This window comes from Nanorana parkeri, unplaced genomic scaffold, assembly GCF_000935625.1.
Source record: "Nanorana parkeri isolate BGI_ZX_2015 unplaced genomic scaffold, ASM93562v1 scaffold286, whole genome shotgun sequence".
Classification (NCBI taxonomy): Eukaryota; Metazoa; Chordata; class Amphibia; order Anura; family Dicroglossidae; genus Nanorana; species Nanorana parkeri.
Genome location: NW_017306554.1, coordinates 1,353,083 through 1,379,053, shown reverse-complemented (window position 1 = coordinate 1,379,053; position 25,971 = coordinate 1,353,083). Strand labels below are relative to the sequence as shown.

The 25,971-nt window shown below is 42.8% G+C and overlaps 1 protein-coding gene across 1 annotated transcript in view; it reads right to left on the bottom strand.

Moving 5' to 3' along the window:
* CRLF1 (cytokine receptor like factor 1) overlaps positions 1–25,971 on the bottom strand; it is a 130,924-nt gene that overhangs the window by 19,123 nt on the left and 85,830 nt on the right. Inside the window, exon 7 of the mRNA XM_018557487.1 lies at positions 18,057–18,239. Coding sequence (XP_018412989.1) covers positions 18,057–18,239 — 183 coding nt within the window. The remainder of the gene's footprint in view (positions 1–18,056; positions 18,240–25,971) is intronic.

Sequence of the window (25,971 nt, the reverse complement as noted above, 5' to 3'; positions counted from 1 at the left end):
ATTGTGCTATATTCCCCAAAATATCACAAAATATATATATATATATATATGTATATATATATATATATGCCATGGCAAAAATATTGCCACCCCTGCATTTCTGTCAGATAATGCACCACTTTGCGCAGAAAATTGTTGCAATTACAAATGTTGAGGCATTCTCATGTTTATTTCTTTTGTTTGTATTAGTATAACACAAAAAAAGTGGAGAAAAAAAGCCAAAACTCCAAAAATGGACTGGACAAAATTATTGGCACCCTCAATTCATATTTGGTAGCACATCTCTTGGAAAAAATAACCGAAATGAATAGCTTCCTCTAACCATCAATGAGTTTCTTGCACCTCTGTACAGTAATTTTGGACCACTCTTCTTTCGCCAACTGCTCCAGGTCTCTCAGATTGGAAAGGTTCCTTTTCCCAACTGCTGTTTTGAGATCTCTCCACAGGTGCTCTATGGCATTCAGATCTGGACACATTGCTGGCCAGTCCAGTACTCTCCAGTGGTTTGTCTGAAACCATTTCTGGGTGTTTTTTGACATGTGCTTTGGGTCATTGTCCTGCTCTAAGACCCATGACCTCTGACAGAGACCCAACTTTCTGAAACTGGGCCCTACATTGCTCCCCATAATTCTTTGGTAGTCTTCAGATTTCATAATGCCATGCACACAGTCAAGACATCCAGTGCCTGAAGCAGCAAAGTAACCCCAAAACATCATTGCACCTCCACCATGTTTAACTGTAGAAACTGGAATTTTTTTTTAAAGGGCTCATTTCTTTTTCTGAAAACAGTAGAATGATGGGACCAAAAAGTTGTCATTTTGTTTAGTCTGTCCACAGCACATTCTCCCTAAAGGATTTTGGCTTCCTCAGATAAGTTTTGGCAAACTCCAATCTGGCTTTTTAATGTTTCTGTGTCAGCAATGGGTTCCTCCAGGGTGTCCTACCATAGCGTCGCTTTTCATTCAGATGGTGACGTATAGTGCGAGCTGACACAGTTGTACCCTTTGCCTGAAGGTCAACTTGAATTTGTCTGGAAGTTGATCAAGGGTCTTTATCCACCATTCAAACAATCCTTTGTTGCAATCTTTGATCAATTGTTCTCTTTCGTTCACGTCCAGGGAGATTTGCTACAGTGTCATTGGCTGTAAACTTCTTGACAATGTTGCGCACAGTGGGCACAAGAACATTGAGATCTCTGGAAATGGAGTTGTAATCTTGAGATTGTACATGCTTTTCCACAAAAACTCGGAATGAAATAATTTCTTGCAGTTTGGAGAAGGTGTCAATAATTTTGTCTAGTCCATTTTTTTTATTTTTTGCATGGAATGTGTCAGGTTTGGCTTTATGTTTCTCCATTTTTGTGTCATACCAATACAAACAAAATAAATATAAATGAGAATGCCAAAAAATTTGTAACTGCAACAAATGTCTGCGCGAAGTGGTGCATTACCTGACAGATATGCAGGGGTATCAATATTTTTTGCCATGACACTATCTATGTACACACAGTCTCATTATCATAGACAACACTCAGATCTTCTCCCCTCCTCCCACAGCAAGCGCAGAACAAGCCTTGATATTAGGCTATGTTTCAAATTAGTTCTGTGCTGAGATACACATCTTATACTGTGTTCCATCTGACATTTTCCCCTTTTCCCTGATTCATTGTGTCTTTTTCCATCTGCGCCTTACAGGCATCCACACTGGAGTTCATTTTATTCCCCCATTTCCACTCTCTCCATCTACTTGATACATTAAGCAGTCGATTCCCGGGTGGTGTTAAGCAAGTGTGACATGGTTAGTAAGTTAGCCATATGAAATAAGACATGCCATTAATCACAGGAAATAATTGTCCTTGGAGACCACTGAAAAATATCAAGTATTCCTAAATAATGTAGTAATGTACTGAGAGTTTCACATTGGAAAGTGCAGAATACAGAAAACACATGACTGGAGTGGATTGACCATTCTTAATTACAATTAAGGCTGGGGGCCACTTTCTTGCTTTTGTAACTGTCATCTGCAACTAAATCCTTTTCAGATAGATTTGTTTTAAAGAACAGGTTCACTGGACTCTGTTATAACATTTAATATGACATCACCAGAGACATATAAACACATTAGATACTGAGCAGGGAATGGCTTGTAAAACGCTGTATACATTTTCTACTCTTAACTAAGTACATTAGAAACCACTTTTTTGAAGGGTTTGGAAAATGTATTATACTTTAGGAAGGCAGATATCGTAATCTACACAAAATAAAGCTATCTGGTAATGGACATAGCATGTAATACGTTGCAGTTTTGATTTGTATACTTTTATATCTTATGTACTAAGATATAATAGCCTTTTATACTAACACATGCTGCTAAAAAGTGTAATATATATATATATATAATTAGGGCTGCACAGATACCAACAAGTACAGTACTCGGTACAAGTACGAGTACATGTACCGATACTTTTGAGCTCCAAGACTAGACTAGAGAAAAATTCAAAAGTTAGGAGGCAGCTGTCATTTGTAAGGAGCACACGGAGCTCCTGGGATTTGTACATCTCTGTTTTAATGTATGATTTTGTTTTTATACATATAAATAAATGGATGCACAGATACCAGTTTTGCGAGTACAAGTACTGGTACTTGCTGAGTACTTACAAGTACGTGACAGCTTTATTGTAGAAAAAAAATGATCTGGGAAAATTCAACCTGGCAATTCAATGCTCCTTAGATACAACTATTTTCGCAGGTCTGGACAGTGATCACGTTATGTCTATGAGTGGTCTAAGGAAGGTCCTGCAAAACGGATCTATGTAATCTCTACTGAATGTAGAGTGAGTAATAATACTGAATTAATAACTGATTTTTTAATGTTAACAAATCAGCATATCTTTTCTATTTTGGGTACCAAAGTTGACAAAAAAAATTAGTGATATTGCAACATCCCTCACAGCAATTCTATTAAACTTTACATATTCACTTTGAATGTGTTTACAAGAAGAGAATTCCAAACATGAGGGAAGGAAAGTGTTCCTTTAAATTCCATACCAATCTATGTTTTCATAGCAACTACGTGGGATGGCACCTTTAACCACTGAAAAGGACATTATATAAATAGGAGTTATTGTGTAACTGCCTAACATACCAGTAACTCAAGTCTTTATGGTCTTATAAAAGCAAGTATATTATAGGGTATTCATCTCTGAGAAGGCCTTGTGGGTTTATAGGCAGCAATTAAGGCATGGTATGTATCAGAAATCTGAAAGCAAAATATACAAGACATTTTTAAAAGGTGAAATAGCTCTCCCACAACCATAAACGGCACTTCTCACCAGCAATAACTTAGTGAATTTGGCATAACATCAGGTTCCCACGGCAACAAACATAGGTACATGCATTGGCTTTCTAAATATGACATTTTATTTCACATCATAAAAAGATATAACGCTTTCGGTTTTATTCAGAGTATACATGTCCCAGATTGATCAGTAAAGCATCATATTTCACATTTTGATGCCTTTAAGTCTAAGCTGATTTAGAAATAAATAAGGTAGCTGATAAGCCAAATCCTTGTTTGCGGACTATTAAAATTTTGCAATATTATACTTGGTTTTTATCATATATGCGTCATCTTTTCTATTACTCCAAATATTTTGAATTTTAAATGTTGCACAGCGTATAGCACAGTAGACAAACTATAAAATAATGCCTGATGTACAAAAAATAAGAAGGAGAGAATGTCTGCTCACAAATCATGTGCTTTCTGTATCAGTTAAAAAGTTATCATACTATGACCCTTTAGAATTAATTACTACACAATCAAAAAACTAATATAATAATGTATATATTATGTTTCATTAATTGTTAAAATAATAATTAAAATAGACAATTAATTACTTAATAAATGGTACATATTTAGTGGCTAACCTAAAATATTAACTATAAATATAAAATAACTATTATCTTACCCATTTAACGAAATCGTACTAAGTGGTCTATTTTTAAACAATTCACAGAGCAATTTGTCCTGTAAAACTCTGTAAACATTATTCTGTGAGAATGGAGGTAAAAACTAACGTAACTATGTTGTTAGTCCAATGTAATAGGAAACTACCTGAGCCATGAGATGAAGGTGAGAAGCATAGGACATATGTACCGGTAAACATTGCTAGATCTCAATTATAGCATTAATTGATGTTCTCATAGCATGGGGAATTGCACATTAAAACTTTAATATATAGATTGTGATTGTCAGTGGGTTAAAGCAGAACTAAACTCTGCAATAGGCTCCTCCCTTCTAGTGATGTGACATCTGCACACTTCCTAGCTGGTGTCAACATCTTTTCTCGTACTCCTTCTGAGTTTGGCATCTTTGGCCATCTTGAATGGCCAGCCTGGGATGATGTAACTCCCATGCATGTACATGGGAGTTAATTCATCCTGGCACCAAGAAATGCCCATGTGCTGTTCAGTGTACATTCTAAAGTGGTTTACAAGCAGGGGGGTAAGCAGGTTTTATTGCAGAATAATATGTCTCTTCTGCAATAAAAACCTTCTGGCTCGCAAATATTGTTTTAACTTAGGTAAAATCCTGCTTTAAATGGAATTGTCACAAGGCAAACACTTACGTTAGAAGTCATGAATGCTACTATTTTCTGACAATTGGTTATACAATAATTCGTATGTAGCCCAAAAATAAAACCTTCCATCTTCACTTTTCCATTTAGCAAATAAGAAAACCATGGTGTCATTCTTTCTCTCTCAGATTCCACTTATACTGACAAAATATCTAAACTAATTGCAAAAAAACTGAGAAACCTGAAAAGTGTCAAAACAACTTTTAACAGTAATGTATGCATAAAGTTGGGCCTCTCTAAAACTATTTTATTACACAGTAACTGAATTCCTATGTTACCTACAACAAATGCTGTGAACATAACAATACCTTTTTATGATATATCACAATGTGATCTATGTAGGTCTCATGACATCCATACCAGAGAGATTAACTTGTCTCTTCAACAAAAATGAGCATATGGGTAAAAGCATCTTGTACATCTATGAAGTTACATTGCATCCCCTATTGAATCCTTAGCCTAATCCTTTGAAGCCCTTCGGCTACTCCAAAGCTCACATTCCCATACTCCGGACACTTAGAAAAGCATTTGCGCTGTTGTTTAGAAATAACAGTCTGTTCTGATATAACAAAACTGAAAGGGCTCTGTCAGACAAAAACCAACCAAGTTGAGTGGAATAAAATGAAATGGAAATTCCTATAAGTTCATTTTTTTCTGTTAAACCTTTTTCTGCCATGGGGGATCTCAATACCTTGAAGTTGTCATTGAAGATTTTTCTGCCTGACATTCTGAAATAGGGGGGTCTTGACTTGAAACAAAATCAGAGGGATCACCAAATATCAGAGGGATCACCAAAGTGCCAGCGGCACAAGTAACCTAATGCAATCACAAAAATTCCCTATCACTCAAAATGTGGCAGTGCAAAATGTAAAAGGTACAGTAGACTGAAAAAAGTCATATATTAGATAAAGGTTTAGTGATACACTTAATTAGAAAAATGTTTTCTGAAAAGTGATTTATGTATAGTACCAGAGATTGTTCTATCTGATTTTCCCTACAATATGGCTTACATAAAAATTCACTATGATAGTTATTTCTAGAAAAACACCTTAAGAGATGAGCCTCCTCAGGCTTTATTTATAGTATTTGTTGGAGGACCTATGATAACTATATATCCTCTACAGGTGAGATATATTGTGTTACTATTAGTGTCAGTAATGTAGTACTATATTATAATAAACCTTTTTACTTACTACCTATAAATTACTATGAGCTGGACTTCATCCATCAATTCAAATCCACCTTCTGTGAGGTGGCTACTAGACATTTAGTGATTGCTAGGGCTGTAGTCAGCCTGGCTGGATTAGAGTTAGCATTTATCTGGTTAATTCCAGGTGTCTGGCATTGATTTTACTGACCTGGGTGGAGTGCGACTCTGCTGGGATAGCAAAAACAAATGGCAAACGCACTCATCAATTTGTTACCAGCTTCAGACTCTCATAGTTTAGAGTTAGGACCGCACTATATAGAGGTGCCTTGGAGCGGCTTTCACATTTTATGCAGAAGACGTGTATCTAAACCTCCTATTTTTAACCTTAGCAGTGAGACAAGTTTTGTTGCATGCTGGCGGGTGAGTGTGCTGGGAAGCTTTTTGCTATTTCTGCTGGGATAGGGTACATATAATGGAGAGAATGCCATGTGCTCAGACCAGTTTTGGACCAGCCATGGATTAGCCCAGCGCTGGGTGCTGTCCAGCCCCCCCCAGGCTAGGCCTGGGGGTATGCAGACACTGGAGAGCAGGAAGAGTTCTACTAGGCCTCAATTGGAAAGTGGATGGCTACTGAAGGTACCCAGAACCCAGAATCTAGAGGACCTCAGGAGCATGGCTGGTGTCTCTACTGCTGAGGATTTATGCTCATCTGTTACTCCAATTACTATTCAATGTATTATTCGCTCGGTGGATCTACACTGAGATTCTAAAAAGGTCTGGTGAGTCTGGAGTCACATGTCAGTTACACCCTGGATGTCTAGGATCCCTGTACCCTCTCTCCCCAGTATGAAGATGTTAGTAAAAGTCAGGGGCGGACTGACAACATATGGGGCCCCCGGGCAATAAGATATTATGGGGCCCCCTTGAGCTTCGCCCATATAAAATCCACCCAATGCATTATTACAAGGGGTGGGCAAATTTCATTCATCTAGCTGTGGTAAAACTACAAATCCCATCATATATCTGGCTGTGGGCGTCATGTATATGCAAAAGTCTTGCAATGCATCATGGGTCTTGGAGCTCCACCACAGTTACGGAGCCAGAGTTTGCCCACCCCTGAAGATCCTCTACAATTTAGGAATGATCGCTGTACAAATCAACGCACAGCAAACCTCAGTCCAAAACCAACGTACGGCAAACCTCAGATCAGAACCAATGCATGGCAGACTTCATACCAGAGCCAACGCACGGCAGACCTCAGAACAGAGCCAACGCACGGCAGACCTCAGAACAGAGCCAACGCACGGCAGACCTCAGAACAGAGCCAACGCATAGCAGACCTCACACACAAAACACACACAGTACACACATAACACCTAAGGGCATACATGTCCTCACTCACACTGGGCATGCATGTCCATGCGGCGTGCACGCCTGTAAACAGCCGATCCCGGGAGGGACAGGTGCTGCATGTGGTTGCATGCAGCAGCCTGTTCTTCCCTATGGGAGGACACAGCTGTATGGTGTCATACAGACACCCGGACTTCACATCTATGTGGGTACAGGGGCTCCGCACTTGGACGCAGAGAGGGTCCATCAGACACGGATGACACCGTACAGCCGTATCTTCCCATAGAGGAGAACAGGCTGCTGTGCGCAATTACACGCAGCACCTCTCCCTCCCGGGATCAACTGTTTACAGGTGTGCACGCTGCATGGACGTGTGCTCCCAGTGTGAATGAGGCCTAATATCCACACACACAACACTTAATACGCATACACACACAACACATGATACACACACAATACACATACAGTACACACAATACACACAGAATACACACGCAATACAGTACACACAATACACACGCAATACAGTACACACAATACAGGACACGCACACACAGCATTACTATGCATCCCGCTCATAGTTCAAGAAGCCAGGGGAGGAAGAGAGGAGAAGGCTGAGACAGGGAGAAGAATCCCCATGCCCCTCCCCACGCTGCTCCCGGCCGGAATGTATTGTGTATAGGAGAAGGTGTGAGTGCAGGAGAGCTCCTCATATCTGCTAACAGCTTGCCTCCTCCGTCCTCCGGTCGTATCATCTCACTCCCGGCTGAATCTCTGCTCCGACCTTCTAGGCCCCCCTTCCCCAGCGCCCTCAGGTGCCCTGGCAGTGCCTCCAAAGGGAGAGGGGCATCGTCCACCCTGGCTGATTAATATTATATGCCCCCCTAGTATCGGCGCTGACAGGATGTGTGGAGGCAGACTCCCCTAGCCCGTGCTGGGTTCGGTCCCCGCTCACACGCTCACTTGATGGGGCCTGCTTGGTACAGGGCAGCTGCCTGTACACCTCTATCGGCAGGCCTGGTCACGGGCCCCAGGGCTGGCCTTAGGCCTTTAGGCGCCCTGTGCGAGAAAGCTTTACAGCGCCCCTCAGTGATCACACCCCTCAGTGGCCACACCCTTTAGTGGCCACCCCCCGTAACCACACCCATTTTTCCCAATATCCGCACCATTTAAAGACTCCTATTTTGTTAAGCCGCAAAGAAACATATTAAAAAGTATGATAAAAATAAAACTTTTATTCAAAGGTATTAAACTTGTCGGCACAATCATTGGCCCTTCCGAAACGCAGAGGAGGGGCGAGCGCCCCTGATATCTTTTTTTACTACGCATCCGCAGTCCTGACCCGTATAGTAGACAGGTTCCACAGGGGCGAGGTAAAACTGTGGGTCGGACTGGAGGAAACCCTCTCAGCAGGTGACTTACGATCTTTGCCCTGGGTGCCCCCTAGATCTAGACCGGTCCGCCCCTCTCTGCCTCTGCTGACAGCACATGTTTTGACGGTGTGGGACGGTTGGGTTTCTAGACACGCATTGTCGGCCTCCATTGGACCGATGACGCCCTTGTTTGGGAATCCGACTTTTCCCCCGGCCTTGCATGGAACTACCTTTGGTGCATGGACTAGGGACTCCCACCGTGGGGTAATCTCGGCTCTACAGGCTCGGCCCCTTGCGGTGGGACCCCGCCCGCGCCCTGAGGATTGGTTATCGGAAGGACAATTTTGTTCCTTTGTCTCCTCCCTCCAGGGGTCGGATAGTCTCGGCGGGGAGCCAACGGAGTTTGACTCCATCCTCCTGGCCTCCACGCCTCCTTCCCACGTCGTATCCCTTATCTACTCTCTCCTCTCCCATCTGGCCTCTCCCACGATACCTGCTTACACGTCCGCCTGGGAGCGTGAGCTGGAACTCACCTTTACGAGCGACGAGTGGGAGAAGTCGTTTGCTCTCACGCACTCTCTGTCAGTCGCCAGCAGGGCTCACGAGAAAAACCTTAAGATACTCACCAGATGGTACCGATGCCCTACAGTCCTCCATCGGTATTACCCTACAGTGACCGATGCCTGTTGGAGGTGCAATGCCTCCCTAGGAAACATGACACATATTTGGTGGAGCTGTCCTCAGCTCCAAGGGTTCTGGAGGGGAGTATTGGAGATGTAACACAGAGTGACAGGAACAGCTATTGCTAACGACCCCAAAATTCTACTCTTGTCCAGGGTCCCAGGATCAATCAAGAAGGCGAAGAGGGGTCTTCTGCGTCATTTTCTCACGGCAGCCAGGACTGTTATCCCGCGTCACTGGCGTTCATCGGTGGTACCCACCCTTGCGGAGTGGGTTGTGGAGATGGACCGCATTGCTGATCTAGAGGGCCTCTTGGCGGGGGAACGGGAGGATGGAGACAAATATGTCCACACCTGGTCCCCCTGGATTGTGTATAGGAACTCGGTGGGATTCACAACAACACCCACTCCTTAAAAAGTCCCTACCCACTACAGTCATTAGATGGCCCGGCAGGGGGTGGGAGGCTATTGTACTATTGTCCCCTTCCTCATCCCCTCCCCTCTTCTATGCTTCCCCCCCCTCACTCCCCCTTTTTCTCTTATCCCTCGATGGACCCCTCTCACTGGCATCTCCTCTCCTTCCTCCCCCCACCATAGGTACATGATACTGACTACCCAGCCGATGAGCGTTGCTACCTAAACCACATGCTGTATCCGCTAGAGTGGTATCCCCCTACCCTGTACACATGCCTCGTGTCGGGATGTACTGGGTAGCAATACCGCGGATGGCCCTGGGCCTAAACCAACTTACAGTATGCCTTCTATGCATTGAACTACAAGTACTACCATTGGTCTTGTCAAACCATAACCGCTCAGATACTGTTGACTGTTCTGTTGCTAATGTCCACAGGCCTATCGGCCTATAGACTATTGCCTTACACATGTAATTTCTGTATTTTGTAAAATGCCCCATGTTTATTTTTGTTAAGGTGAACTTGTTACTTTGCCTTTTTGTACTAAACTCTTAAACTTGAATAAACTCAGATTGAACTAAACTTGTCGGCACAATATAAGTATTTTTATCAAATAAAACAGGTAAACAATAAATGTCAAACTACAATAGAGTCTATACAAATAAAGTGTCTGGTATATCTCAGGTCAAGTCAGTATATCTAGAAAAGTAAAAATAAAAAACAGAACACAAAACCTGTACTACATGTAAAATTAATGAATTACTATATGTCCGAATATACGAAAAATGTATTCAGGCACATAATAATAATAATTTGAGAATGTGCAGCGGCCAGGTTGGCCACCGGCTTGTTCTGTGAATGCGTGCCACCATCTTGGAGGCAGGGAGCATGACGTTACATAACGCCATGCATGCGTGGCGTCAAGTGACGTCACACACTGATATTGGCCCCACCATCTTGGTGTATACCTAGATATACACCAAGATAGCGGCGCCCAACACGTGCGGTGTTATATCACGTCATGCGCCCTGCCTCCAGAACACGCCAATGGCTGAATCCAAAATAGCATAAAAATTGTTTTGTTTGATGAAACAAATGAAAACTTTTTTAGTTTTCGTTCATTTCATCTGAAATTAATTTTTAGTCTTCGCACATGTCTAATAATATGCGTGTGTGTGTGTGATTCTGAATGGGGAGGAGCCTCTGTACTGACTGCTTCTCCCTGTTGAGAAAATCTTGAATGAACAGGCTGTAATTTAAATCATTCATAACTGGGGACACATAGTACTATGCTGAAAAAAAGAAAGATATGTTGCATTTTTGCACAGTGCATGCTCTGACACACTTGAATGCTTGATATACTACAAGGTTTCCTTTGTATTCCCATTTGTAATGTCGGGGATTGTTAACACCTGTGCAGTGCGTTAACACTTTTTTTTGTGTTGAGGCAACATATTACACTCTCTTAGTAAACAGACATGCACTATTTTTGGCAATGCAGCACACAACACCAGGTAGTGCATTATAGTGTGCTGCGCCGCATGCCCATTGGAGCTGCGTAGCCTTAGTGCATTGGGGTGCTTTTCAAAATGAAGAAAGAAAAAATCTTATGCAGATATTGCAGAGAATAAACTATTGGTCACTTGTTTCTTTAATAAATGATCACCCTGAGATTCAAGACATTAACCGCAACTGTTGTCAGATGAATATGCACATTGTTGAACAGAGACGCATAAACAAGTAAGCATCATTTAATTAAAGACACTTATAAGCTGCTGTTCAAACCCTTTGGCCAGCATAAAGCAAGGTGAATACCATTTACCAATACCATGTAATTTACATGCTCATTGGTGCCATCTAGTGGCAGTAATGTAGTGCGAATGGTATTCACCCAGGTTTAATTCCCTAGATTTGCAAACATTGGTGGTATAAAAATAGACCTTAGAAATTAAAAGCTAGAATTGGGGTGCAGGAGCTGCAGGGAGAGTGTGCAAAAAGTATAACGGCAGTCTGTGCAATAGCAGTAGTAACATGGAAGTAGGAGCTCACTGTTAGCGGCCTATTGCAGACAGTCCCAGCAGATGTCGATGGGTCGTCTCAGAGATGTTGGCGTCCACAATGCTAGAAGTCCCCTCGGTGCGATCGGCTACAAGGGGAAAAGGCAAAACATGGGAACACATGAAAAGTTAAAGGAGTCGAGTGGCTCTCAGATGAGGGGGTTCCAAAAAAAACCATCTGGTTGATGAACCAGCAGTCATTATGAACCAGACTGACAAATCAAAAGGCATAATGCTGCCGGGGGGGCACCACAGCAGTATCATCATGGGTCTCACCCGGCCTGGTCAGAGTCCGATCCGAAAGCTTGGGGCGCCGCCGGCGAGATGGTGAGCGGTTCCCCTGTGATGGGTTGGCGGGCCAACGTTTTCAAAATAGACAGAAAAAATCTGGTATCAGAAATATATATAATTTCCTATGTTTTTAGGATCTCCAAATAGATGGCAAAAGATAGCCCATATTTAATGGAGGGGAGAAAAAGTGGCAACGGAGCTCTGTGAACTTGAAATGGGTATAAGTTGTATGAAAAAAGAAGCAAAAACTGAAAAAAAAAACAAAACAAAAAAAAACAGTCAAATTGAAAAATAGATTCAACTCACGGTGGAGTGTGTCCTCAAAATTTTCGAGATGGAAAATGGTGATCCCGCTGCTGTAATTGCATCCGGTCAAAGAGAAATGGGAGATTCTGGAGATATAGCTATATCTCGGCTTTGTATGTTAGTTATTGCCTTTAACTGAATACCAGAATTCGATCTATAAGGTTTATTTCTCTTTTCCGAGTAGTAGCAAGAAAAAGGGGATCCGTGATGGAACAGAAAATCAGATGGTGTCTTTTTAAACCGGAACAGAATATTTTGGTATCTTTATTCCTTGCGTTGAAAATCCAAAAGGTTCAGAAGGAAGTTGCCGTCAATTATATAATGAGAAACATAGTAAACACTATGCAACACTGAAACATAAAGTCTCCTTTTTCTCGTCCTTTCTCTATTGGAGACTCCAAACAGGTGAATTCTTGTTGATATACCAGGTTCAAATAACTTGTAAAAAATTCAGGCTAAACAAAACGGAAAAGGTCTCAGCCGAAGCAGCCACATGAAGAGAAACTTCACTGAACGCCTATGACGCGTTTCACCCCCTCCCACACCAGGGCTTCATCAGAATAATGGCCACCAGACTTAACTTGGGAATAGGGAACCTGATCCACAAAGACCAAGTTGGCTTTATGCCCACTCGCCAGGTGAGTGATAACATCCGCAAGAAAGCACTACTCATCCGACTAGCAAGGAAGCGACAGATACCCTCCATGCTCCTGTCCCTTGATATCAGCAAGGTGTTTGATACAGTCTCGTGGACGTATCTATTCCACCTCCTAGAACGTTGGGGCTTCGGCACGCATTTCAGGTCCTGGGTTGCGGCCCTATATACGTCTGCTTCGGTGACGGTACGATACGCGGGCTTTAGGTCCCAACCGTTTCAGATACTGCGAGGCACGCCCCCTCAGGGATGCCCCCTCTCCCCACTACTCTTTGCCCTAGCCATCGAACCTTTAGCGCACCTAATTAGAACCTCGCCTGACCTTACAGGACTACCTATAGCAGGCCACCACTATAAACTGAGCATGTTTGCAGACGACGTCCTTCTTATTATAACCAACCCTCTTATTACACTGCCCAATCTTCAGGCCCTTCTTACGTCCTTTGGCTCCCTTTCGGGTTTACAGGTTGACCCCCTAAAATCGAAGGCACTTAACATTAACCTCCCTCCAAACCTCCTATTGACATTACAGGAGTCCTTCCAATATCAATGGGAAAGAGTGAAACTTAAGTACCTAGGCGTCTTCCTTACTAATGATTATCACACTCTGTTTGACGCTAACTATCCACCTCTTCGTCGTAAACTCCAAGCGCTGCTCTCCGTTTGGTCCTCTTACTCACTCTCCTGGCTAGGACGGGTAGCGGCCGCTAAAATGTCTTATCTCCCGAAACTGCTTTACCTATTCCGAGTGCTCCCAGTGGCGGTACCCTCGCATTATCTGAACATCTTCCAGGGACAAATCCTCAAGTATATCTGGCAGGGTCGTAAGCCCAGGGTCACTAAGTCGATTCTACACCTGTCCCGTGGGGAGGGAGGCCTAGGAGTCCCCAATATAACTAAATATTACCAGGCAGCCCAAATTTCACAGCTAACGAAATTGCATGCGCTCACAGAGACGCCCTTATGGGTGGCACTGGAAGCGATAGATTGCAGCCCTCTCCAAATACAGAATCTTCTCTGGTTAACCCCTGCAGATAGAAAGTCGTTGACTAACCCCATCACCCTACACTCTCTCAAGGTTTGGGATGGCGTCAAATACTCTGGAGGATTGATGTCGCCTCATAGACTCCTCCTCTCCTTTCTACATAACTCCTCATTTATCCCGGGGATGGAGTCGGCTCTGGCCTATCGACACAGGGCCACCGCAGGCATTACACAGATCCATAAGCTCATCACCCCCACAGGCTTCAAAACCTTCTCCCAACTACACGATGCAGAACACCTACTGCCAAGCGAGACCTTCCGATACTTACAGGTGAAGCACTTCGTTACCAACACGATCCGCTTCCCGGTGGGATGCCCTTTGTTGACACAGTTTGAGGTGTTGCAGAGATGATCTGCACTCCCGGGCCTGATCTCCCTAATATATGCAACTCTCCGCTCGGTTGGCACCCCACCATCTCACAAATATATGCATAGTTGGGCTGCTGACCTGGGGCTAGAAATGGATGAAATACCGTGGCAGCAGATATGGGATACCATGGCCTCTTGCTCCCACAATGAGACAGCAGTAGAGGCTAACTATAAGGTCCTGTACAGGTGGTACATGGTGCCGAGTCGCATGGCCCATGTGACACCTGGCAGCTCGCCAAGTTGCTTCCGAGGATGCTCATCGCGGGGGGATTTCCTCCATATTTGGTGGAACTGCCCGATCACCCAGAGACTCTGGTCCCAGGTGAATGCAATACTTTCCACCCTCACCAAGAGGAACATACAATTGACCCCAAGTGAAGCACTGCTGAATGTCCGACCGCCCGACATATCCAAGTATGAATTCAAACTCCTCACTCATGTCCTTACTGCCACAAAACCGACCATTGCTAAAGCTTGGCTCTCAAATACGCTGAGCATCACGGCAGTCAAAAATAGAATCCACTGGACCCTAATTAACGAGAAGCTGACTGCGAAATTACTTGGCAACTTTTCCAAATTTGACAGAATTTGGGAACCATGGGTCACCAATTTCTTCCCACCGAATTTTGATAGAACGCTATTGGACGTGTGAACAGGCGCCCTAGTTTTCACCACTGCCTGACACAGGCCTAATAATCCAACCCAGACGTGCTCAGCACTTCCCCCAACCTTCCCTCCCTCGTTCTGTCCCTCCAACCTACCCACCCTCCCTCTTCCCCCTTTTCTTCTCCTTCTGTTGCTGCCAGGGCTGTATAACAGTCCCTTCTAATGCAACAATCTACCGCTTTACTTCTACCTTCACACTAACTCTCCGTAAAAATCTTGGCTAGCACTGGTCGGTCCCGTTGGACTGAACCATGCCTCTGCCAGACAATGGGATATAACACTCTGACGCAATCTACCACAATTGTATGCTGGAATAATCATAACTTATTCAATCTTAGTAATTATCTTGTGTTAATCACATTGATTGTCTGTGGCGTGTGTCCTACCATCTGATCTGGTAGAGTCTACAATGTTTGTACTTTCTATATCTTTGTATGCCAATAAAAAATTTATTGAACTAAAAAAAAAAAACATACACTAAAATCATTAATACAGGCACAACGTGATAAAACTGTATTAAGCTCATAAATAACAAATATTTGTATATTTCAACATATTTTTATATTTGTATGCCATAGACAGTAAAAATAGTACACAAAACTCTACATTACCAACTTACCTTGCTAATGTAAAGGTAAGTTTTACATTTTATTTTAATTTTCAATTTTTGTATTTTTTTTTTTGGTTTTACTATTGGGGGCTTTGGTAAAATAGAGAAAGAAATTAGGGGCACAGAGGAGTGTCTATACAGGACACTTCCTGTTTATTCACAAAAGAATGGCCATTCATGTTTACAGTCACTTCTTTTCTGAATGGACACCGGGGTGATCAGCACTGCACTCACTGGTGTTACTTCAAGACAGTCAAAGGATCAGTTAATATGGCACACATATTTATCACTCATCATCCAGATCAATCTAATTCTCTCTGCTGGGTGCTTACTTGTTCTCCCCAGCACAGTCCAGTGTCTCTACTGCTACAGGTGAAGGGAGAACAGCAGTGGGATTAAGCTGGCCATACATCTGTCAATTGTTTTCGTTCAAGCCGCGGGCTGAACGAAAAAAATTGACACGATTCCTCCATCAACAGAAAGAGTGTGTCGAATGAGGAATTGCAGATGTTTGCATTGTATTCTGACAGGTGCCGCCGGCACCTGTCAGAATACCCGATCAGAGCGGGCAGCTCATTGGCTGCCGGCTCTAATCGCACAAAGATTGTCCAGCAGGCTCCTTCGATTAGCTGATCGAGGAATCCTGACTGAAAGGGAGCTGACAGCCCCACACACCTTGCAAATTTTCAGCCAGTACATTAAAAACCGTCCGAAATTCGGCCAGTGTATGGGCCCCTTTAGAGAGCATAGCGGATACAGCAGGTTGTGCTGGAGACACAGCACAGAGTGGAGGATCTGTGTGGGGCAGAGCGGAGGGTGATGACAGTAGCGTCTGGGGGTTTCATTTTGTGAATGAATAGCTATGATCAGCTGCTGATCATAGCTATTTATTTACTTAGGATAGTCAGGGGGACCATTCTACTATACGTTTATAGTTTTGAAGCAAGCTGCAAGTAGTTCTGTTCTGCCATGTCCCTTATGTCGGTGGTATTGAAAAGGTTATGGACAAGCGCTCCATTGTTTCAAAAATAAATATTGTCTAGCACACCTATGAAGTCATTAATATGAAATTCTAGGGCTTGCAGAGCACAGAATAGTACTTCCTGTGCACTCCTTTCTCAACAGTGGTCTGGATGGTCAACAGAGTTAGGTTAGGTAATGGCAAATCTTAGTTTATGTAGAAATAAGGTGTTACATTTATAATGATGATTTGATTTTGAAGTGTGTTAGGCTTTTTACAATATTGGCTTTTAAACTAAAGGTGCAGTTGTCCTAGGGCAAACTTTACCTCACTTCACTAAATCCCCCTCTGTAAGGTCAAGAAAACATTCCTCACCATAAACATGGTATACCCTTTAAGTTATGGTTACCAGATTTTCATAATTAAATCCGGGGACTGCCCACTTTTACCCACCAGACCCTCTGCTGACCAAAGCAGTATGGAATGAATGTCACTCTTGTGACATCTGTGGCTAGTCAGTAGGGACACATTAGGTCTATGGGCAGTCTGAAGTAAGCAGACATGTGTCCATTTACATCCAGGTACCTCTGATCTTTCACAATTAGGTCTGCAAAAAGTACCTCTGTTTGTTTTGGTTTTTTTTCCAGACCTAAACGGACTCAGAGGCAATCAGTTGCAAACAGACGCATGTCTGTTTACATCTTGCTGCCCAGAGAGTAAAGGTGCCCATACACCTTGCGATTATCGTACGATAATCGCGGGAAAGCCCGCGATCGTACGATAATCGTACAGGTAATCTACTGTACGGTCGCAAGTCTGTTGTCGAACCAGCATACTAGAAAACCCGCCAAGAATCGCACGTCTGTCGGCGGGTTTCTAGCCTGCTCGTTCGACAACTGCGGAACGGGGCGGTGTGCGCACGCACACAGTGCCCGTTCAGCATTGTGGTCATCAGAAGCCCGACCCTCAGCGGGGCGGGCTTTCGATGATCGTAAGTACGATCTGCCTGTCCAAGATGGGCAGATCGTACGGGCTTTTAATTAGCTTACAACCATCGCAAGACAGAAGTCTTGCGATGGTTGTAAAGTGTATGGGCACCTTAACATTGATCTGACTGAAAAACGGACAGGCGGACCTGATCAGACCGCCCGTGTGAAAGGGGCCTAACAGACATCTTCTGTATACTGCTACATCTTCAGAGTTCCTGCCTCCCTCCCCAAATCTGCCCCTAAAGCTCTCTATTCTATGCAAATATCAATGTTTCTGAAGAAAGTCAGAATTTTATTTCAGCAACTTCACTGTAGATATATTTGTTCAATTTATAAAAGCAGAACAATATTTAGTTTTTCACTCTCTAAATAATTAGTGTACATTACTGAACATGATTCTTCCTTTTTGTAATGCAAGAGTCATTTACTGTCATCTTCTATATGAAATCTGTGACAATCATGAATTATGAATAGCCTCAAATATATAAAAATAAAATATTCCTTACCTACCTGGTTCCGTGTTTTGTGTGATTTCTGCAGCCACACCCTCCACTGGTCATATAATTTGATGCTAAGGTTGGAGCAGCCGTACGCATGTTTTTTCACCCAGCCAAAGAATTGTTTTAATTCTCGTCTTAAGGTAGAATTCTGTTCCCCGCTCTTGGGATCACATACCCCGGTGATTCTTTCTGATAGAAATACAAATTAAACATCGACTGATTACATCACTGAAATACAGGTATATGATCATTTTAAGTTTGTATAACAACTGTACTATTTCAAATAGTCATTCCATCCCACTGTGATGTTTTAGGTTTTGGATGATACCATTCTTTTGTCACATAACTCTGCTGTTGAGATCTCTGCACTTACATTCCCAGTTCTGTCCATGTAAAGAAGCTGTTATGAGGGGGTTCATACTCTCCCTGCTGATGTTTTGTTTGAAGAGTAAGACGCCATTGTGGGTGAAAAAATAAATCAGCGGATAAAAGATTTAAAGTGGTTTCTACACTTTCAGAATAAAAGTCCTAATAGACAACTGGTGTTCATCTGTGTAAATATTCCACACTATGACTGCCACCACTGCATTGACTCGATTTTGTAACAAACATCTTTGCATACTTAAAGGATAAAAGGACTTCAAAAACACATTGCCTCTTTTAATATATATCTAGGAACACAAAGAAATGTTGTAAATCTGGCCTATTACGTTTTTTCTTCTCTTTTTGTTCTGAGATCACACATTATAGGCCCAGGCTAGTTGTAAAAATTGCTATGAATTTGGCTATGAGCGGAAGAGCTTGCCTAAAGACCCAGGCCAGTGTAAACATTACTTTGTTTAAATTCGGCTGCCTGCAGAGTGGCTTGTCTAGCAGCAGGACTGGGAACAACAATAAAGACATCAGGGTTTCCTCTTGATGTGTAATCTATGAACTATACATTTGTTCCAAAAATTAAAAAAAATCAGCATGTTATGCTTTTTCACTTGTATGTTTGGCTTCAGTATCAGAATCTATACATTATCACTTTTTTGCTGTTCTGCACTCTAAGAAATCACTGAGAAACAATTTAATAGCTGAAGAAACAAAAAGCCAGCTTCTGCAAATAAGCAACCTTAGCATCATGTTTAGCTAAGCTGTACCCATTTCCTTTTTTAAAGCTGCTAGCCAATGCTAACCAAAATCTAGATCAGGGGTCTAAATGGTGGGCCGTGGTCCTGGCACAGACCTAGTGGTGATTCTGTCTGGACTGCAATCAACCAACCTGAGCTCAGTTCTGGCAGTCTGACAGTGAACCCAGATAACTTGTACTAGCCAGTGATTACGCCCACAGCCCTCCATATCCCTCTAGTATGGTTTTGGGGCCCCCACTCCTCTGGGGAGCCCAGGAACACAGCACACAGTGTTAGGATAAAGAGCTGGTGCAGACCAGGAATATGTGCATGTAGGGCATGCACATGTATGCAAATGGGGGGAGTTCTAGCAAAAAAGAAATGTAAGTCACTACCCCTGATCTAAAGGGATCAGGTGCACTTGTTTTTTATTCTTAGACCTGCTGATGGCTGAGTGTAAAGTGAAGCTTAAAGTGGCTTGGCTCTGCCAATCTCTTAAATACCACCCAAATAAAATATAGGGGTAACCAGTTATATTTGCAAAATTGCTAGGTATCCTTGGATATATTGAACGTTTCAACAGTACAGTTATGATTTCCTTCATGTTGTAGGACTGTGAAATGTTGCCACACTTTCTTATTAGACATATTCACCTATATCCCTGCACAAATTAAGCTTACAGCCTAATGTTCCTAAAATAGCTTCTCTCTAGATTTGGTAAGGGTAGCTATAAATCTGTGCAAATACATGGATAACATAGTGCTATACTGGCAATTTTAATCTCTTGCTACTAAGAAATGTAACCATTTGATGGCATTTACCAAAAAACAGTAGAGCTACACAGGATTTTTAGTAGCTTGATCCTGCTTCCAAAATTGCTTTTCATTCAATCTCTAGGTGTAGCAAATAATTGCTGAACAAATGGAACAAATGACTCCCTATACCCTAAGCTACAAAAATAGTATTTAGTAGCAATTGATCTTGCATGATCGCACAATGCTCAATTCATGTGTGATTAAGTGTTACAAGGCACTACTGCATGTTACTTGTGTAGCCCATTCCATAGGGAGCCATTTGTTCCATTTGATAAGCAGTTATTTGCTACACCTAACGAATAAATTGCTAGCAATTATAGCAGCAGGACTGAGCTACTAAAGTCTCCTGTGTATCTCTAGCTTATTCAGGTAACTGTCAGAAAGTATTTAAATCTCTTAATAGTAAAATATTAAAATCAGCTCTGTAGCCCTAGGCTAAATACTACATACAAATTTAAAGATGTAGTGAAGCATTTTCAAACCAAGTAGATATAAAAAGAATTAAAGACACAGACCATTGTCTTTATACTTGGTGGTTCTTGTTCATACATATGTAGCTTCATGTCTATCCTTTTTTTGGTATGCAGCTGTAATTACCAAATATTTTCACCACTAATTATTAGACTATTCTTTATAGATATGTAAAAAATGCTTTTGTGCAATAAATATGTGAACTAATTGCAACAAATAATGATGATAAAAATAGCATAAACAAGAACTCATAATAAAATAAAACAGTGGCTACCTGGGTACAGGAAGAAGACTTGAAAGTTCACTGCTATCATAATACTTTAGCACTGATCACACTGTACAACTTGTATTAATAACATAGGGTGTTATGTCTCTATTAAATTACTACCTAAAAAATTATAGCAGTGATGCATTTATTACTAAAGAATGCAACCAAAGTTCCTTAAAAGAGATGTATCAAAGAAAATTTAGATTTTTATTACTTATACAGTAAAGTTCACATTCTCCTGCATCCAAGCAACCGCCACTCTGAAGCAACTGGCAAAAAAAAAAATTGAGGACATAATATACACTTTTGTTGATAGAACTGTACAGTACTGAAAGTACATCATTTTATACTGACACCTTGCATTAGTAAAGATGTACCTCCTAATGTTAAACGAGCCATTGAGAAAGTGTGGGTTACAGAAAGCTTGGTGGGTGTGCCTAGGGTTCTCTTTTGATTGAAACTGATGACGAGGTACGTCTGATAAGGAGTAGAAAATGGCACCAGCAGAGAAATTAGGGGAGCACACTGCCCAGAATAGTTTGAAAATATATTTGTGCGTAAGAAGGAGGAACCAGGTACATGGCGATAAGCTTACAAGCATCCCCCAGAAGGTTATAAGGTTCCTAAATTACCTTTTATTTTTCATAAATCACTTTTTTCACCTGCTATTTGCAAAGAGCAATCAGCCCTATTTAAAAGAGAACTATGGGATAACCTTTTTGTGCTATAGTTCTCTTTAGGCTAGGTTCACACCTGCACTACACCGCACAACACCCGGGACGTACGTCTCAGGATCGTGCGGTCCTGCACAATGTAGGCAGCGATTGCCGCCCGGCCCCATTGATTTCAATGTAGTGACATCCATGCGGCAATCTCAGAAAAAAAGGTACATGTACCTTTTTTTGTGATGCACGACGCATGGCTGTTTATGCCACAATCGTGTTCGGAGGCACGGGCGGAATCGTGGCGAGAAAACGCGCGATCCACCCGACGCGACTGGGGTGCCAATAGAAAATAATGGCACCCACAATGCGATCAGTTCACACCTACCGTGTTTCCCCGAAAATAAGACAGTGTCTTATTTTCTTTTTTGCATGAAAAAAGACACTAGGTCTTATTTTCGGGGGATGTCTTACCTGGCTGGGGAAGGACTGGACGTCCCAGAAGGCAGCGTGCTGTTGCCGGTCCCGGTGTGATGTTATGCCGGTTCCATCGGGCGTGTGGGCGGGAGCTGCGGCCGGCGGGAGTGTGGGCGGGGTGGGAACTGCGGCCGGCGTGTGGGTGGGGCGGGAGCTGTGGCCGCCTGGTGTGTGGGTGGGCGTGTGGGCAGGGCGGGAGCTGAGGCCGGTCTTTACACAGTTTATGTGCAGCTACCCCGAAAGTAAGACCTAGCGGATTTCTGCAATATAAGACCTACCACCGAACTAGGTCTTATTTTCGGGGTAGGTCTTATATTACAGAAATCACTGAAGATAGCGCTAGGTCTTACTATCGGGATAGGTATTACTTTCGGGGAAACACGGTAGGTGACTCCTGACCGAGCGGCAATCCATGTGGAATTGTGCACTATTGCCGAATGGTGAGGTGTTGCCTAGGTGTGAATCTAGCCTTAGGGTCACAGGAGGACATATACTAACATCCTCCCATGACCCAAAGCTCAGTATATAGCGAGCTATTGCTCACTATATACTGAGCGCGCCGCAGCCGGGATGGATCCCGACAATACTGTCGAGATCAACCCAGCTGGCTGATTGACAGCGGGCTCTGCCTATCTAAAGGCAGAGCCAGCTGTGCCCACCCCCTTCCCTGTCTGTTCCTCCAGTCAGTGCTGGAGGATCGGAGAGAGGAGGGGGGAATCCCTGCGGGGGAACAGTGACTGACGGTCACCGCTCTCTGCAGGGAGATGAGCGAGCGACGTTATGTGTTAGCTCACTTGCCAATCAACAGAGCCAACGTGTGACAGTTTCAATTTCACACATCGGCTCTAACTATGAGAATGAGTGTAAATCATTCACCTCATAGTTCTTCTTTAATGCATAATGGTGCTTGTTGAAGAAAAATCCATACAATATAATGAGAAATGTTCCTATGCAAATCCCATTTCCAAAAAGGTTTTTTCTGGCTTGTTGCCGGCATGCCTCCCTTGCATACCTCAACGTTTTTTTGCTGGCACAAACACTGTGCCATGCCCTGGCATGAGAATTAGTCTTCAAAGATATGAGACTGAGATCATTAGCATCTTTACCCTTTGCCATATAGTTGCTCTAGAAGGCACATCTTCTAGAACAATGTATTTATTCAATAGACACACCCCTGCCATGTCCTCAGTTGTCTGGACCATTGAGAATTTATATACCTAAAATTATTGGTTAAACCCAGAATAGTTTTTTCCCACAACTACTTTTCATTTATACTGACTTAGCAAAATAGCAAACAAGATAAATATCCTGTTTCCCCGAAAATAAGACCTACCCCGAAAGCAAGACCTAGCACTATTTTTCAAGATTCCTGTAATATAAGACCTACCCCGAAAATAAGACCTAGTTTGGTGGTAGCATGTGAGGGGTATCAGCCTGCATACATACTGTATTAAGGGGATGACAGAGGACTCCCTCCGGCCAGCGCAGTGACAGGGAGCACGCCAGTACCATACTTCACCAACTGCTGTCCCCCTGAAGGCACTGCTTAATGTAATGGTACTATACTGTAATGTGTACCGGTAAATGGTACCGTACTTTACCGCGCTAGCCACGATCTGATGTCCCCACTGCTGCACCGCCGGTACCACTGCACCTGGTGGCAAAGGAAGCCAGGGGCTGTAGAAAGCAAGGCTGCGTCGGCGGATGGAGCAGAGCCGCATTAGCCGATACTTCCTCTATAGCGCCAGTTACTGTGACAGGCGAAGTGAAACCAGATAACTTTAGATTGTTGTACATTTTGTTGCACATTAAAAAAAAAAAATAAGACATCCCCTGAAAATCAGACCTAGTGTGGTTTTTGGGGGCTAAAAAAATATAAGACAGTGTCTTATTTTTGGGGAAACACGGTAAGAGATAGGATGAAGGTTTTAGTGCAAAATAATATTTTAGTAGTCAATAGTAAACTTACATCAATATCTGCACATCAAACCAAACCGAGGAGAAAAGAGGGACAGTGGGATTTGGTTCCAAATGAGGGACAGTTAGGAGGTATGAATATGGCAAGGAGAGATATGCAAAGTCCAATGATCCTATTTCAGGCATTTCTCACTTCTATATTGCCACAGAACTGCATATGTATTTGTGTGGTAATATGGCAGTGCGTGGCCACTGTTGCAGAATCTTTGAAATTTATAGTACTGCTCCACTCTGTACTATACATTACAACGCTGCATTTTGATTTTGTACATTACATACATTACTTTATGCCAGTGCCCTCCAAATGATGTACCAAACTGCTTCATTATATAATCTTTACAGTGCACTACATTCTGCATACTTCTGCATTGATTATGTTCAGCTATACGCTGAGTGGCCAGATTATTATGACCACCCCATCAGTACTTCATTGGGCCACGAGATGACTCAAAGAGATGACTTCATTGGGCCGCCGCGTAACTCCACGAGATGTTGAAAGGTGATGCGGGGAATCTGACACTACACTGTTGCCCTTCTGTTGTCTTGTACCAGTCTTGCCACTCTCCGTTCTGCCCTAACATTGACTAGACGCTGACGGCCACAATTCGCACGTTCAGACCAAGATTTTCGGCTGACAGTCCAGTCTTTAAACACTTTAACAATAGCTGCTCTTGAATATTTAACGAATTCTGCTGTTTTGCTGATACTCACTCCATGGCTTGAGCGCCAACAATCATCCCACGTTCAAAGGCTGTTAAATCGCGTTGTTTACCCATATCTTCAGAAAAAAATCACTTCTACTGTCGTGGTAAGCAACCTGCTTCCCTATTTATAATGGTCTGGCCCTCTAGCAACTTCAGCGTGAAATTATAGCTAATTAGCCTACAAATGTCAGGTGGTCATAATAATCTGGCCACTCAGTGTATATTACATACTCCAACTTTTGCATTTTGTGTGCTATGAGGTATGGAACATAAACTAGACCAGTGATGGCAAACCTTTGTGAGCCCGAGTGCCCAAACTGGATCACTAAACCAACGTATGTGTTTTAAAGTGTCAACCCTGCACTAAGGCCTGAATACTGATGATTTATTTTAATAAAACACTTCATACGAGTGCCTGAACTAAATATGTGCTTACATCTTAGAAGAAAAATACAATACAAGAGGTTTTAACTACACTACAGAGTGACATGTACCTTTGTACTGTACTAATGAGTGAAGTGTTCCATTGCAGTGTGCTACTAAAGGTATATGTCACGCAACACCCAACAAGGGAAAAGTCTTTCTACAGCTTGGAGTCAGTGGTGGAGCACCAGGGCCCAGTGGCACCCTGGTAGTTCTGCCATGGACTCCAACCTGTAGAGGAACTAAACACAGCAATACATTATATAACAATGCAGAATACCGCCAACTATAGAGGACTACATATCACGGCAATACATTATACAACAATGCAGAATACCACCAACTATAGAGGAATACAAATCTCAGCAATACATTTTACAGTAATGCAGTAATTTCTCAGATAAAATCTTGCTTTAGGGTGGGCTGTGCGGCTCTCAGGGGGGCTGTGCAGCTCTCAGGGGAGGGCAGCTGCGGCTCTCTAAATAAGTCCGGTCATCCCGGATTACCTCACTAGACAATTTGGGCCGGTCACAATCAGGCAGCAGTGGCCTCTAAACAGGCATATTAGACAGCAGCTCATTGAGGCCTCCTGGGGTCCTAGCGAGGAGCAAGCAGCCATTTAATATGCCTGTTTAGAGGGTCCCGCGTGCCCACTCTGGCATGCGTGCCATAGGTTCGCCACCATTGAACTAGACCACTTCAATCTGTTCTCTGAACACATTCATTTCACACTGTTTGCTGTAGGTTACTCCAGACTCTGTGAGATATGCTGTCTGTTACATATGACAAACCACTACACTTTGTAAGCTGTGCTGTACGTGACAGAATCCTTATCACTCCAAACTGCACTTTGTGATGTATGTTACACATTCCAGACTGCTGCAATTTGTACATTCTGCTGAATGTAACATGAGTATAGACTGCTATACTTTGTTTGCTGCTCTGTATATTATAATGTATACTGTGTACCAGGGGCGGACTGGGCCGGGGGGAAGGGTATACTGTGTACTAG